At 31.8% G+C, this 15,553-nt stretch overlaps 1 protein-coding gene across 1 annotated transcript; it reads left to right on the top strand.

The window, feature by feature from the left end:
- The first annotated feature begins 491 nt into the window (after window positions 1-491).
- Window positions 492-15,102, top strand: LOC132722659 (activin receptor type-2B-like). Its single transcript, XM_060707180.1, has 7 exons — window positions 492-801; window positions 1,726-1,887; window positions 2,269-2,457; window positions 3,117-3,838; window positions 4,657-4,795; window positions 5,123-5,253; window positions 6,082-15,102. Exons 1-7 carry the CDS (start codon window positions 696-698, stop codon window positions 6,304-6,306), a joined length of 1,674 nt encoding a protein of 557 aa, XP_060563163.1. The 5' UTR covers window positions 492-695; the 3' UTR covers window positions 6,307-15,102.
- The last annotated feature ends 451 nt before the right edge of the window (window positions 15,103-15,553 follow it).

Below are 15,553 nucleotides of genomic sequence, written 5' to 3' on the forward strand. Positions count from 1 at the left end.
ATATTCAAGTGTTGTCAAATCTAGAAGATAATATTTACATTATAATAAATTCCAGCGCAAAAAAACCTGATCTGATAAATTTATAAATTTCATACGGCCAATAATTGTATTTTAGCTTTCATAGAAACATAACAGAAAAGTGTTCACACTTCAATATCAATAAATTATCCTGTCAAAGACAGATTCTAAAATTAACCTTTTACATTAAAATTATAGTATTTTATATAAAAATGTTTTACTAAGATAGATAGAAAGTAGGCTACAACTTGTATTTTTTTTGTAAACCGTGTTGAGAGTAAAACTTGTTGATGACAAACTAGTGTGTGAAATATTTTAAATTATCGCACAAGATTTAATTCTGTTGATATGTTGATAAATATAATTTACCGGAAAGCTAAACATATTTTTTACGTTATTGCTTGGTAGGTTATTGTTATTTTTCGCTTTGGTGAGTCATTTCACACGGTAAAGGTACGGTACAAAAAAGATTTAATCCATATTTACATCCGGGCATCTGAAATGAAAGTCGGCCATGTTTGATGTTTGGAAACAAATTTGGACTATAATTGACAAAGTTTCGTTCGATTTTGTAGTATTTCATTGAGTGTTAGCTTACTTAATGGTAGATGCAGATGAAAAACCAGCCGCAGATATCCCATGGATACAACACTAGTTCCTTATCTTCTTGAAAATCGATGAAAATGATAAACAAAAGCAAGATTGTTTGCCAGAATACAAACATGTTGACATTTTTCAAACCTTTATCTTGTCCGCTGATATTAATACTAATTCTACTCCATGGTGAGTTTAGGCATTAACTAGAAAAATAAATAACAATAAGAATTGATTTTCCTATGTGACATTTATAATAGGTTCTATTTTTAAAGGTGTTAAAATTATGTTGTGGAGTCGAGATAATTTGCAAGTTTAACAAGTTAATTAATAAATTAATAATTTAATTACATCAGAGGGATATGCTACTTAGCAATCAATTCTGACTAGCAGGCGCTTATTCTTTCTGTTGTCTGTAAATTATTTTGTGACAATGTATGTAAAAAGAAAATATTTGTTTTGTTGAACTTTGAATGCCATGAAGGATATTTTGTATGTAAATACTTGGCAATCTCTTGGATTAGACCCCTATGTATTTTTTCAGGAGTAAAACTTGTATATAATACACTAAAAAAAAGACCCCGGGGTCTAATCCAGGATATAGCCCAAATAGTTATATGAAAAAGGCAAAGCCTCAAAGCAAGCACGATTAACTTTGACCGTGAAATAGTAATAAGTAATGGTTCATTTTTATTTCACATTTCCGTTTTAAAATTGTCATTTGGTATTTTTTACACTGTTTCCATTGATTCTGGTTCCCTGTCATATTATCAATTGATTATGGTTCCCATATAAGTGCGCAGGACACCAGTCTACGCTTCTGTTTTCAATCAGAATACCTTTGCTTTTATCGTTATCTTGTAATTCGAAAAAGTTGCGATGTGTCAGTTCGGTAATTTGGATGAAAGTTTTCAAAACCATCACTATCAAGCAGGTACTCGCGTAATCGTAAAGCTCGCTTTGCGAGCAGGCCCTTTGAGCTCGCTATAAAAGTAACATACCGTTACTTGGGAACCTAATGAAAATTCTTCATTTATAATTAATTTTACTATCTAATACGCATAAATTTCTCAATAAAACTAGTACTTCTCCATATTTGAATTATTTCTTCAGGGGGCTTATCAGCAGGGGCAAGTGCGTCTCCTCAGGATGAAACAGTCAATGTTATTGAATGTGAGCGCTTAGACAAGAATGACCCAAATTGTGCTAATGGAGGCTGTTACCAAAAGTGTGAGGGCTCACCCAAAGCTTACTGTTTTGCTTCCTGGAAAAATGGTAAGATTTGTAATTTAATATCAGTTGTTAACATTTTAGAACTAAAATGGCTAAATGTGTCTTTTTCCAATACATTGAATTGTAAATTAAAAAATTGTTTTTGACCCTAAAGGTCATTTGAAAGATATATTTATTTTTTGTAAAACTAAAATTAAAATGAAGCTGTATTAAGAATTTAACTGCTTGTTGATTATTGTACCACTGAAATGAATGTTAACTTTGATCTTATTCTAGGTTCTGTAAAATATGATATTAAACATCGTAGTGGACATACTGTGTCTCTTGTGTGTCTATTTACAGAGTATCTATAAGGGATACATAGTACATGAGAATTATAAAGCCGACCAAGTAGCTTTAAAATTTCTTTGTTTCTAATTTCAGGCACAGATGGCATGGTGGAATATGTAATGAAAGGTTGTTGGTCAGTGGAGGAGAATTGTGTAAACAACTCGCAATGTGTGCAGTCTCCATCAATTAAACATCTGAATTTTTGTTGCTGTTCTGACCCAAGATGTAACAACAATGTGAAAAATGTTTACTATCCACCCACGTCACCACCAACTAGCACTGGTATTTGATTACTTAATTGTCTTTTAAAGTGATGTTTTATCTAGATATAGATATCATTAATAGCTATGAACAATGACTGTGAATTAAAGCTGTGATGCTTAATAAGTTATTAAGTATGCCTTCTTTATTTCTAATATATAATTTTCTGTATTGTTAAGGTGTATTCTGTCAGATGTAGTTTTCAAATTGTCTGTGGATTTTTTTATATGGACCTGTCCAGCTTCCATTATTATTTTTAGGGTATCAGAAAATTTCATCAGCCAACATTGTAGAGCCTGGTCAAAATGTATAGTTGTGCAGGCTGGCCTGGATCTATACTGGTGACCAAGGCTTACCATTTCTGGTTACAGCAGGATAATGGTTTAAACAAAGTGATTTTTATTGTGACTTTCTGAAGGGGAAAATATAGCCCATTAAAAGAATAAAAACTGGTTGAAATTAAACACCCAACAACTGTGAATGTAGCAAAGTCAACTTCCATTTTAGAGGAAAATAAAGCATGTTTTGCTTTGGGAAACAGCATGTATAAGGCATAGAAAAATCACTGATACATACCTTAATATAGACTTAATACAGACTTTTTAATTCCTAACAATGTCTTTCAATCTCAAAAATTTTTTGGTTGTGGTTTTCAATTTATTTCTAATCATGTTTTTCAGAAGGCAACACTGCGATGAAAAAGCTGCCCAGTAGTAAACTGACAAAAACCCTCATTTATTCCATTGTTCCGTTAGTTGGAGTTGCTGCAGTTATTGTTCTAGTTTTCTGGATGTGGAAACGATTCAAACGGCAAGAGTATGAATATCATGAACAGTTACCCACAGTTGACCCAATTCATAATATGCCACCTTCGCCTCATCCTCCTCGACCTTTGAAGCTTGTTGAGGTACGAGCCCGTGGTAGGTTTGGGTCAGTGTGGAAGGCACAGCTACATGAAGAGGTTGTAGCTGTGAAGATATTTCCACTTCAGGACAAGCAGTCATGGTTGACTGAGCAAGACATTTATCGGTTACCTCACATGCAGAGTCATGACAACATTCTACGGTTCATTGGTACAGAGCGAAGGGGAGATAACCTGAACCTAGAGTTGTGGCTTATCACAGAGTTCCAACAAAACGGGTCATTGTGTGAATATCTGAAAGGAAACACTGTTACTTGGAGTGAGTTGTGTAAAATGGCAGAATCAATAGCGCGTGGTTTGTCATTTTTACACGACGAGATTGCACCAATTAGGGGCATGGAAGCTAAGCCGGCAGTGGCTCATCGAGACTTCAAGAGCAAAAATGTGCTGATCACTTCAAATCTCACCGCAGTCATTGCTGACTTTGGTCTAGCTCTCAAGTTTGAACCAGGGAAAAACCCAGGAGAAACACATGGACTGGTAAAACATTAACTTATAAAGTTTCTTTAGTACATTAAGGATTTTTACTTAATTACATTCTGTCTCTGATAAACAGTTTTTGGAAATATTCAATGTCATTAATTGTCTGCTTATAAGCAACTTGGAACTTATAATACTTTTTAAGAATAAAACAATTGACAATGTAATAAAACTTACATGGTTTAGTAATTAGTATGGCCCTGGTTTAGATTAAGACTTATTTAGGTCCATATACCTACCCTATTTTTTAATTGCCAACTAGAGACATTTAATACTAATAGTAGAAAGTTAATGCATCTTTTTCTTGCACATCTGCACTAAATGTGTCATTGTGCTTGTCCAGATGTTAATTCATGAAAAAAGGTGTATTAGTGCTATTCTTTTATAAAAGTATGTCTAAATTGGTTTCCCACATTTCATTATCTGTACTTCATATAAAGAAATGGTTAATGTTGCCTTTGACATGCCTTCCACCTGCAAGTGCAATGTCATTCGACAGTTATGTTTTGATGATAAAATTATCTGAGCCGTCATAGCATTTAGCTGTTTTACATTGCATTTAAGAAAAAAGTGCAACAAAGGTGCATGTTCACCAAAATCTATAGATGCATGTTTTTCTTCTTTGTTTATTAATACCTAAATAAGCAGTTTCATGCAAGAATATATATTCATACCTAGTAACCTACATATTTTTGGGTTGGATATCAGTAACAGGACTAATACTAGTGATTATACAATGATCAATAAAGCCTGTAGAAGTGTGTGTATATCAAATTTTGATAATGCATATAAACATAAAACAATTTTATGATTTTTAGGTTGGTACAAGGCGTTACATGGCTCCGGAAGTGCTCGAGGGCGCTATTAGTTTCAATAGAGATGCATTTTTGCGGATTGACATGTATGCTTGTGGACTTGTTCTTTGGGAAATCATGTCAAGGTGTACTGCAGCAGACGGTAGGCTCTTAAAATTAACAAATAACAAGTAGCTGTTGTCAAAAGTTAACACATATTTATTTTAGCTTGATGCTGCAGTTGGGTGGTTAAGATTAACCAGCTATTTTAACAAATATAGACCATCTTTACTTTAGTCAGTACCCTCAAAGGTGTTAATATTGGTTTATACTGATTAAATATATTAATGGTTGTTTATCTCATTACACTGTTAAAACTGTTCCCTAAGTCTGGTAATGACAGAAACTTATAGAATTGTTCATGATGTAATTTTGTAAATTTGAGTTAATGCTATATCTATTGTGATTATTTTTTGCTTGTACCATTTAGGTCCAGTTGGAGATTATCAGTTACCGTTTGAGGAGGAGATAGGGCAGCATCCTACCCTAGAGGACATGCAAGAGTTAGTTGTCATCAATAAAGTACGACCTTCAGTCAAGGATCACTGGCAAAAACATCCGGTATGTTTTCTTCTTGCCCATTGTTTTCGTTTCTTTTTGCTAATTTTAACATATTGTTGGGCCAATCAGGCTACTGATCCACCTAACCGACCTACCTGGATAAATTACCAGTAAATAACAATGTCTCCACAAGTGACCAACAACTTTTCCCACATAATTCCTGAATCAGTAGTTGAAGACAAATGACCATTAGACTGTATGTTCAATGATACGAGGTATCTTTTACAATGTTATATATCTTTTACAATGTTATATGGTATCTTTGGCAATAATAAGTATAGATATAACTTGATAGTGCTTTTTCTTGTGTTCAACAAAAACTTTAAAATGATTAAAAATAAAGAATCAGTGTATGTTATATATCTGATTTATTATGTGTGTTACTTGCTTAGAAACACATTGACAACTTTAGTTTTAATGGAAGTTTTGTTATACCATAACTATATAAAAAATATACATATGTTGTTGGTGTGAGATACATGATCACATATTATGAGATGCATGATTCAATATAACATTTCTATATTTGGCAGATAATAAATTGTTCTTGATCAAAATTATTGTTCTAATCATATAAATGTTCATTCAAAATTACTTCGAATTATCAACATTTACTTCTCAAGAAACATTTTACATTATGAATATTTTAGTGTCATTAAAAAACCTGGCATATTTTTTAAGAGAGGACAAACTTTTTTACTTGACTTGTTATAGGGCATGAAACTTGCCATAAATTCCTGCGATGAAATTCTTTTACTGAAAGATGAGAGCAGTATTTCTTTAAAAGAATCTACATTGTGAAAATTGTTCATTTGTATTTGATTTCAGGGTCTTGATGCATTGTCATCAACAATTGAAGAATGTTGGGATCATGATGCAGAAGCACGTCTGTCGGCGGACTGTGTGTTAGAACGCATATGTCAACTCAGTAGGACAATGAATACCTCAAACCTTGCTACGAGTAACAGTGTTGTCAACTCACAACAACCTCTTATAATAAATACCAACCAGGGATTACCTCCTGTATCACCCATAGTTGTGCAGACTCTGTAATCGTGACCCATGGTAACCAGGGAACAAAACGGTTGCCATGGACAACAGAACACATCTTCAACAACAGTTACCTCGCATTATAATGGCCTTGTTTTTATTTATAAAAAGGCAACAAAACTTTTATTTTATATCTTAACGATGCAGGTTTCATTTATTGGACAGTGATTTAACTGCCAGTGTGTCATTAATATGTCTTTTACCTAATTAATACACCATTCTATTTATATTCGTGGATTTAGAAATAGATTTTTTCTTGCAAAGTTTTAAGAAAGAGACATTAAAGAGTGACTGGAGACATTTGCCAGTGCTATTTTAATTTCCTAGTGGCACACAACAAGTGTAGATGCCGCTAAAAGGTAGCTATGGAAATTTAACTACATACCTCAAGATTTTTTGTGTGTTTATTCAGTTAATGATATCATGCATTAATACCTCATTGAAATTTTTAGGACTTTGTGTGAATTTTTATTCGTATTCTATTTTACCACGTCTTGCAGGAAGAAAACTGGACATTTTAAGAAGTGGACATGATTTGTGAAGTTATTTAGTTACAATATTGTTGATGATTTCTACATGTTTGACATACATATATGCATGGAATGAGTTTACACGCTTTCAGAAGGAAGTGTGTTAATTGGAATGACTTTCTGTGCTGATTAAGTATGTATTTATGTAATGCATATTTTTGTCTGGGACATATATATTAAAATCAACATTTAAATATTTTATATGTATGGGTTTTTGTATAAATGAGAGACAGTGATGTTGAGCAAGTGTGTTTGTATTTTGACACACTTGGATGTTAAAATTTTGATCAGGTTGCACTCTTTAATTTTATCATTGTGTTTGACTGGTAATACGGTGTAGCAAGAATATCTTCTCGGGACATTGTCAAAATGTTGAATTTTGTTAAAATTAAATGCTCACTCAAGAAATTTTACTCTTAAAATGAATTTGATTAGTGACATACTGAAGGGCATTTTAGATTTTGAAAATTGACACAATGTCTTTTGTTACATTTTAAAGGATTTGATACATTAAGGAAAAACATGTGTTTTTGCATCATGTACGGATGATTGTTCTTAATATTTGCACTTTTAAGAGTTTTTACATAATTATATTTACTGCATGTTAGTATTTGTATGATATATTTAATGCTAATTTAATGTCACCATTGTTACTGTAGATACTTCAAGGCATCTGTGTTTGTACAGGTTGATTCAAGTGATGTGTAACAGTGGGTGGTATTTTTTCCCCTTCTTAATTTTGACATTACCATTGCCACCCCAAATATCTTAAGTGCACTTGTCCACCTTTTAATTGGCACAAAACAATTTATTACTGTTAGGTAAATTTCAAAATAATTTATGACTGAGTAGCAAACAGTGAGGGCCAGACTATGAAATCTGCACCAGCAGGCTAAAGGTTCAATAGATGTTTGTTTGGATTTTTTTCTTTCAATATTACAAGATTAATCAATGGTATTTTTATAAAAAAAAATCTTCTAAAAGATCATGAGTACATATTGAAATGGAAAGCACTGACAGTGTGGTCAAAGTGTCTTGCCTCATAGATTCGAGCCCTACTCAAGTCTCAACACAATTTCCTCGTATGACACTGGCACTGGTGAATTCCAGGAAAATATTCAAATAAGCTTTCAGTTAAGCTTAGAAATATAGATAGGTTTAAACTGAAGGAAGATGGTTTCTAAATCTGTATGACTGCAGCAATAGACTTCCGGTAAATCAGCAGTAATGTGGATGACTCTTTACCAACAGTCACAGTGACTATTGAGGTTAAGTAGAGTGATTTTAACAGAATAATTTATGTAAATTGGGCTTTGATTAAAGAATTTTAACTTATTTAATATCCATTTGTTTCAGCATACTGTGTAAGATGTAATGTCCTATAATATAATCATGTAAGAATATTTTATTGACACATAATTCAGAAACAGTACTGTTTGATTATTAAAGATGATTTCCAAATCCCTGTTGCACATTATTTGAATCAAATGCAAATCATTAAATAGGGCAAAATAGATAAGTACCTGCTGAATGTAGCAGCTCTGTATCATGTGACACACATGGGGGGAGTGTCATGTGACTTTGTGCCATGTGAGACATGTCAGATCACTTTAATGTTGTAAATTAGGCATTACAATAAAAGGCAGCATATAGATGACAATGATTGGATGCTGTGCTACTTTAGTGGGTCATAAGTATACAGTTAAACATGTGCTATAGGCTACCTTGAATTTTTAGTATACATATATATTATTTACAAAACAGGACAACACATGGCAATTTTTGACTTGCCCCGTGTTTTTAATGTGAGAATACATTTATAAGGACATTGGCCACTTTAAATTCTTAATTATTTTTATTTTTTCCTTATTAAAGGGATGTACATTAGTTGATAAAAATGTCTCTAATTTTGCAAATAATCTGTTGGAATAATACCAGGTACATTTTTAATTTTTATTCAAAATTGCTATGCATGTGGAACTGTAAGACAATTATCTTTGAAAAGAATTAACATTTTGTGTGTTTTAAAAATGCTATATAATGAAAATATGGGACACACACAGCCCTATGATTGACGATTTTATTTTATTCTTATTTTCAAAATTTAACTATGTAATTTTTATATGCTTTACAATATACAATCTTAACATTTTTATCAAAGGAAGTTATTTATAGAAGTCTTTTATGTTAATATTTTCTTTAAAAAGGTATTCAAAGTTCTATTCATTATTATTTTAAATTCTATTTATTCATCTAGAAACAAACTGACACAAAAATCACAAGACGTGAAGTAATCAAAAGTGTTATTGAAGAAGAAATTGGTATTTAAAGATTTTTTTAGAACGTAGAACAATCTTATATATATTGTTGTTGTTGTTGTTGTTTTTATGTCTAGTTGGTCACAATTATTGTTACTGATTTTTTAAGGTATGTTTACAGGGAAACTTGTTAAATATGATGTTTATATGGATCTTAATGAGTAGGACTAATATGTTTATATGAATCTTTATTAGGAGGACTAAGAAAAGCTATGTTATATGGATCTTAATTAGGAGTAGTAAGAAAAGCTATGTTTACATGGATTTTAATTAGGAGTACTAAGAAAATCTGTGTTTATATGGATTTTAATTAGGACTAAGAAAAGCTATATTATATGGATGTTAACTTAAAGCTATGTTTATATGGATCTTAATTAGGAGGACTAAGAAAATTTTATAATGTTTAGATAATGTTTTTAAAAAATGTTAGATGTTTGTTACCTGAAGAAATTAGCAATAAATGTGAAATGATTTGTCATAAAGGTAGCAAAAATGTAAACAAAGGAGTATTTTGACTTCCATACAAAATACTAATTTCACTATAACTGTACTTATTGCCAAAAAGAAACAAATAAAAAAAATGGTAATTGGCCAATGAGTTACTTTGTGGATACTATAAAAGAACACCAAACTTAAAAAGCTTTTGAGAAATAAAAATAAAAGCATTTCTGAGGCATAATGGGCCTTACATGAAGAAATACAATTTTTATTCTTTATAACCTGATATGATTGACCTGATTTATTACAATGTGAACTTGGCTCATATATTGTAACAGGTATACCTCAAATTGGATCTGTTTCAAGTTATAAAATTCTTATTTAATAAAAGGCCCTCTTTAAAAACAATGTCAAATAAGTAAATACCTTTACATACCAGTTTTTTACACATATTATTTGTTTATCAATATTCTCATATTTTGATTGTTCATACGAATTTTCATTGACATATTATTTGAGCTTTTTAAAGATGTTTATAAAATGGTAGATTTAGGTAGATTTCCAAAAAAAGGTTCAACATTGTACTTTAACGTTAGTCTTTTTCTTTTTTTTTGGCCTTAAAATCAGTCATTTAAGATTTCTGCTGAAATAAATAAAAAAATAAAACAGATATTATGTCATATGTTGTGAAACAGGTAATGATCAGGGAAACTTATGTCTTGTTTATCTCAGATAAAATATACCTCATAAAAAAACTAATGGTTCAAACCTGTCTTACCCCTCATATGCTAGTTAATGGACTCTTCTGTATTGTAGAGATGGAATGTTCCAAATTTTTCACTTTCATAGGTAGGAGAGCAGGTGGATTTACTTATTTGGGATGTTCCATTTAGATTTGAAGGGAAGATAGGATTAATCAGTTTTATATATATGCAGTGACCTCTGATATGTTGACCTCTAATGAATAGTTTTGTGTTTGATTGATTTGTATAATTGCTGCCATTACAATGTTGTATATATCAAACCCTTAACCCACTGAATTTGTATAATGAATTTGCCCAGCTTTGAATTTGGAATTGTCCATTCAAAGTTAAAGGGATTTCATTATCCGAATACAAAAGTTTAGCTGCTTATAGTAAAGAGCCTGGTCAGAGTGCATGGTGGTGGATGCCAGCTTTGCCCTATACTGGTAGCAAAGACTTAATCACTTTTGGTTCCTATAGGTAAGGTGTCAAAATGCTTTCTGGCCTCAATAATGTCTCTCAAAGTCTCATAAAAATGTGTCTGTTGTAATCTTGTCTGTCAAAGAACAGCTTTGTAAAGAGCTTTTCATATTCTTTTACCAGATTTTGGTTCAAAACATTTGTTCATATAGATCACTAGGAAATTACACATAGAAAATGTCAACACTGAAATATTTTAAAATAATTTATTGTATGTTTCAAGAATTTTTTTTTGATGGATTTTATGTTTACCGGTCTTTTTCATATTCTGTTAGTTTGACATTTTTATGGGGAGAAAAAAGAGAACATTTGATATTTATCTAAAGTATTTATTGGTCTTAATGATTTTTTTTACGTCTTCTAGCCTTGGATTGCTGGTTTTGTTGGGTTTAAACGTCAGTATTTTTGTTTTTAGAATTGTTTCAACTACACAGATCAGTTACTGTTTATTATACTTACTGGATTTTTTGTCAGGCAGGGAAAACCTTCCATTTATATAGTCTTTGAGCACACAATTTGCCATTGTCAGTACAAGTTTGTGTTGTTTAGGCTATTGTCACAGTAATTTTATCAGTATTTAAAGTTTTTCTGTCATAAATAGATCAATAGTACAAGAAATTCTGATAAATTAACTCTTGACCTTCTGAAAACAAATGTTATAATATAAACCTTTGCCACTAGCATAGAGCCAGGCATGCCTGCTTATCAATGCAGTTTTGCCAGGCTTGATACTGTTGGCTAACCAGCTTTTAATGATCATATTGATAACTTGATATCTCCCAAAGTTACAGATATGGAAGCTGGTCAAGTTAATTTAAAGGAACTCCACTGAGGTCCAAATGCCTTAAATTTTAAAATTTGAATTTCTTTCATAGATCAGCAGGGCCTTTTAAATCAGAAAGATATGCACAAGATAATCAAGAGAGACACCCTTAAATAAGTTGAAAATCGTATTTTTGTGACTCTTAGTCAGATTTAGTCCAATTTTTGGTCATATTTCACAATTAAAAGTAACAGTATGGAAAAATGGAGTAAGCAAATGACCACAAGTTCTTGGTCTAGACCTACATCAATAGAACATTCAATCAGAAAATTATTTCAAGCCCCACCATGCCATAAAACTTCAGTGGAGTCCCTTTAAGAAGTTGCACAGGTTAAGTGGTTAACAATGAATCTAAATATTATTGATCATGAATGGTGGAGAAGTTAATTTCATTTGCACAAAACTGTTGATTATAATATCATCTTACAGGGAATAAAAGTTATGATTATTTTGTAATTGATATCTGTATGTGTGCATTTTATTGACATTTATATGGCCAGTGTAGGTAATAACTTGAATTATATAACATAAAGTGTCATAGTGTATTATATCTTAATCATATATCTTTATATAATGTCATCATCTTGTAACATTATAATTAGAAAGGGCTGCCACAGCCAAGTGGTTAAGTAAGCCGACTTAAAATCATCTGTTCCTCATCAATATGTTTGTGGATCCGTCTAGGCTATCCAGCTGGCTTATTGAAAGTCAGTGGTTCTACTTCAGTACCTGCTTGTGGCTAAAATAACGCACAGAGGGGCACCAGGCTTCCTTCTGTAGAGAGCTTGAAAATCACCATTGATCTTTATACAACAAATGTAACACTTTAAAATGTCTTTATAGTTTCAAGTTAATTGGCAAAATCAAAAAATGATCAAGAGTAAGGACATAATACAATTAATGGAATAGCTAGGGGAGGTTCATTATAGGGAAATTAATCTTGGAATCTTTTAATTTAATGTAATTTGACTTATTATTTGTAAAAAAATTGTTAATTTGCCCAGATCTTGAATTGATGTAGGAATGAATACCATTTTAGACAAATGAATAACTTGATGAATATGATTTATTGGTTTTGTTTGTTTTCTCTCTCTCGGAGTTAAATTGGCTTTAAATTTATATATTAACTGATGAGGACTTTAATATTTTCATGGCTGTTTTATGTATGAAGAGTAGCTTGTAGGGAGAGATGAATGTACAATATGATGAGATATAGAAATGTTAAGTGTTGTGATATTGAGCTATTCACTCAATTCACGACAATATTTGACAAAGCAGCATGCGAATATTATGTATTGTAAACATTTTGTAAGTTTCTCATTTTAAGACTTTTTGATCAAGAGTTTTAATTTGAGCTGTGTCACGACAAAACCAACATAATGCGTTTGCGACCAGCATGGATCCAGACCAGCTGATCAGGATCCATGCTGTTCGCTATCAGTTTCTCTACTTGTTATAGGGTCTGTAAGCAAACAGCATGGATCCAGATCAGACTGCGCGGATGCGCAGGCTGGTCTGGATCCATGCTGGTCGCAAACCCATTATGTCGGTTTTGTCATGACACGGCTCATTCGTCTACCGGTGATAATGTTTGTTTAGATAGTTAGAGAGAGATGATGATGATTGATGATGATGATGATTGATGAATTTATAATGATGTTACATTGACGATAATATTAATTTGATAACATGATAATTTTTTTTTTATGATTGACAATAGATTTTGTAAAATTTTGAAGAAAAATATATAAAGCATTATTTTGTAATGATTATAATATGAGGTTTCTTGATTTACCTTTTCAATGGTTTTGTAGGTAAGCTTTTAACATTAAGAATCCTTAGGGTATTAAATGGCAGGTTTTTTTTATACATCTTTGTTATTGTGTTACATTTCAGGTATATTTGTGTTTTAAGACTTTAATTTGATATATAGAATTGAACTTGCTGTCTTAAATAAACATTATAATGGTAGTTGATGATTTCTGTCTTGCTATGACTGCAGAATTAGGCAAGTACTTCCCAGCAAGGCACATTTTGTTGCTCTTTTACTGCTTAGTAATTTTCGGGTGTTTTACAAAGAAATTGTCGGCTGTCATTTTCAATAATTTTGTATTATGTAGTGTCAATCAAAGGTGGTCCCTTTGTGATAAATGAAAATATTGGTTTGCATTAAATTAACCAAATACTTTTATCATTAAGTTCTTTTTCTGATTTTTAAATCATTGATTTAAGAAAACAGTTGTAAGTGAATGTTGTTTTCCTTTCTTTTTTGAGAGTCAAGGATGCTGATAAGCCTGAATAAGGTTTTGGTACGGGAGAAATATCTCCTTGTGTCTTGATATTCTATAATGCCATGAAACTTTTCTGTAAATATTTCATGTTTAAGGTACTTCTTCATGTTAAAATAAGGCACACACTGATGGCAAACAGTGAAAATTGTTAACAGCTTCATTTGTGTTTTGCACAAGTAAAAAAAAAAGATTCTACAGATTTTTTTAAGGGGAAAATCATATTTTTGATCAGGGGTTAAGAAGTGTAAAGCGTTTTGGGGACTTTTGTTTTATATGCAAACATGTAGAAATACCTTATAATAGTTTAGAAAAGGAAAGTTTTTATGTTATGATGAATGCAATAAGTGCTAAAAAAATTATTTTTTTTTTTCAAATTTTAGGGTGTTTGCTACTTTCAGGGTGTACAGACACTGTTTTTAGCTCGACTTTTCTATGAAAAGGGGAGCTATCCTACTCGCCCCGGCGTCGGCGTTGGCGTCACACCTTGGTTAAGTTTTTCGTACCACCCCACTTTATTTCAGAAGTATTACAAGTATGGCTTTGAAACTTACCATACTTGTTCACCATCATAACCTCCATCTACAGACAAGAGTACATAACTCTGTCAAGGTTTTTGACAGAATTATGGCCCTTTTTTGACTTAGAAAGTGTATTGAGCTTGGTTAAGTTTTTTGTACCACCTCACTTTATTTCAAAACCATTGGAGGTATTGCTTTGAAACTGACCATACTTGTTTACCATCACGACCTTCATCAACAGACAAGAGGACATAACTCTGTCAAGGTTTTTTGACAGAATTATGCCCCTTTTTGACTTAGAAAATACATTGAATATGGGTAAAATCCACTTATTGCCTTAACCCTTTGAGATATTGCTTTGAAACTTTTAATGCTATTTCACATCATTACCCCCATCTGTACGCAAGAGAAGGTAACTCTGTCAAGGATTTGTTTTAAAAATTAAGGCCTTTTATCGACTTAGAATCTTGGTTAAGTTTTTAGTACCAGTCCACTTTTTGACTGAACTGTTTGAGATATTAATTTGAAAGTTGGAATACTTGTTTACAATCATGATTCCCAAACATGTCCAGGAGAAGGTAATTCTGTCAAAGATTTTATTTGAATTATGGCCCTTAACTGTCAATGTTTTGTATTATAGGCAAGCACTAAAAAAGTTTTTTTTTCTTTCTTACCAGCCCTCTTTTGACTTAAACATTTCAAACTTTGCTGCAGTGTTCAAGGGTATCACACAATTCAGTAAAATAATTCTTCACTAAATATCTTAATGCTCATGGCCATTGTTCACTTTAAAAATACAGAGATTCTTGTATTGCCTTTTACTGCAAAAACTTTTTTTTATTGGCAAGCAATAAAAAAGTCGAGCGCGCTGTCTTACGGACAGCTCTTGTTTCTCTCTGTTGTTTCATGTAAATGTATTATTGGCTCTTGCCCTGTAATTTTTCTCTCTTTTTTTTTTTTTTTTTTTTTTTTTAAATCCACCTTTCCACCCCTTATTCCTACTATGGTATGTTCCTAAAATATTAAGATGGAGGAACCTATAATAGATATATAGGGATGAAATGGTAGTAATTACTTATCTACGAATCAATTATTATCATATTTATGTT

Source organism: Ruditapes philippinarum, unplaced genomic scaffold (genome assembly GCF_026571515.1).
Source record: "Ruditapes philippinarum isolate M1 unplaced genomic scaffold, ASM2657151v2 ctg3513_1_1_1_1, whole genome shotgun sequence".
Classification (NCBI taxonomy): domain Eukaryota; kingdom Metazoa; phylum Mollusca; class Bivalvia; order Venerida; family Veneridae; genus Ruditapes; species Ruditapes philippinarum.

Excerpts from the sequence above, each read along its gene's own strand:
- LOC132722659 (XM_060707180.1), top strand. The coding sequence starts at position 696 with ATGAAAATGATAAACAAAAGCAAGATTGTTTGCCAGAATACAAACATG. Across the intron at positions 2,458-3,116 it reads GTCACCACCAACTAGCACTG|AAGGCAACACTGCGATGAAA; the intron begins GTATTTGATTAC and ends CATGTTTTTCAG. Across the intron at positions 3,839-4,656 it reads CAGGAGAAACACATGGACTG|GTTGGTACAAGGCGTTACAT; the intron begins GTAAAACATTAA and ends TATGATTTTTAG.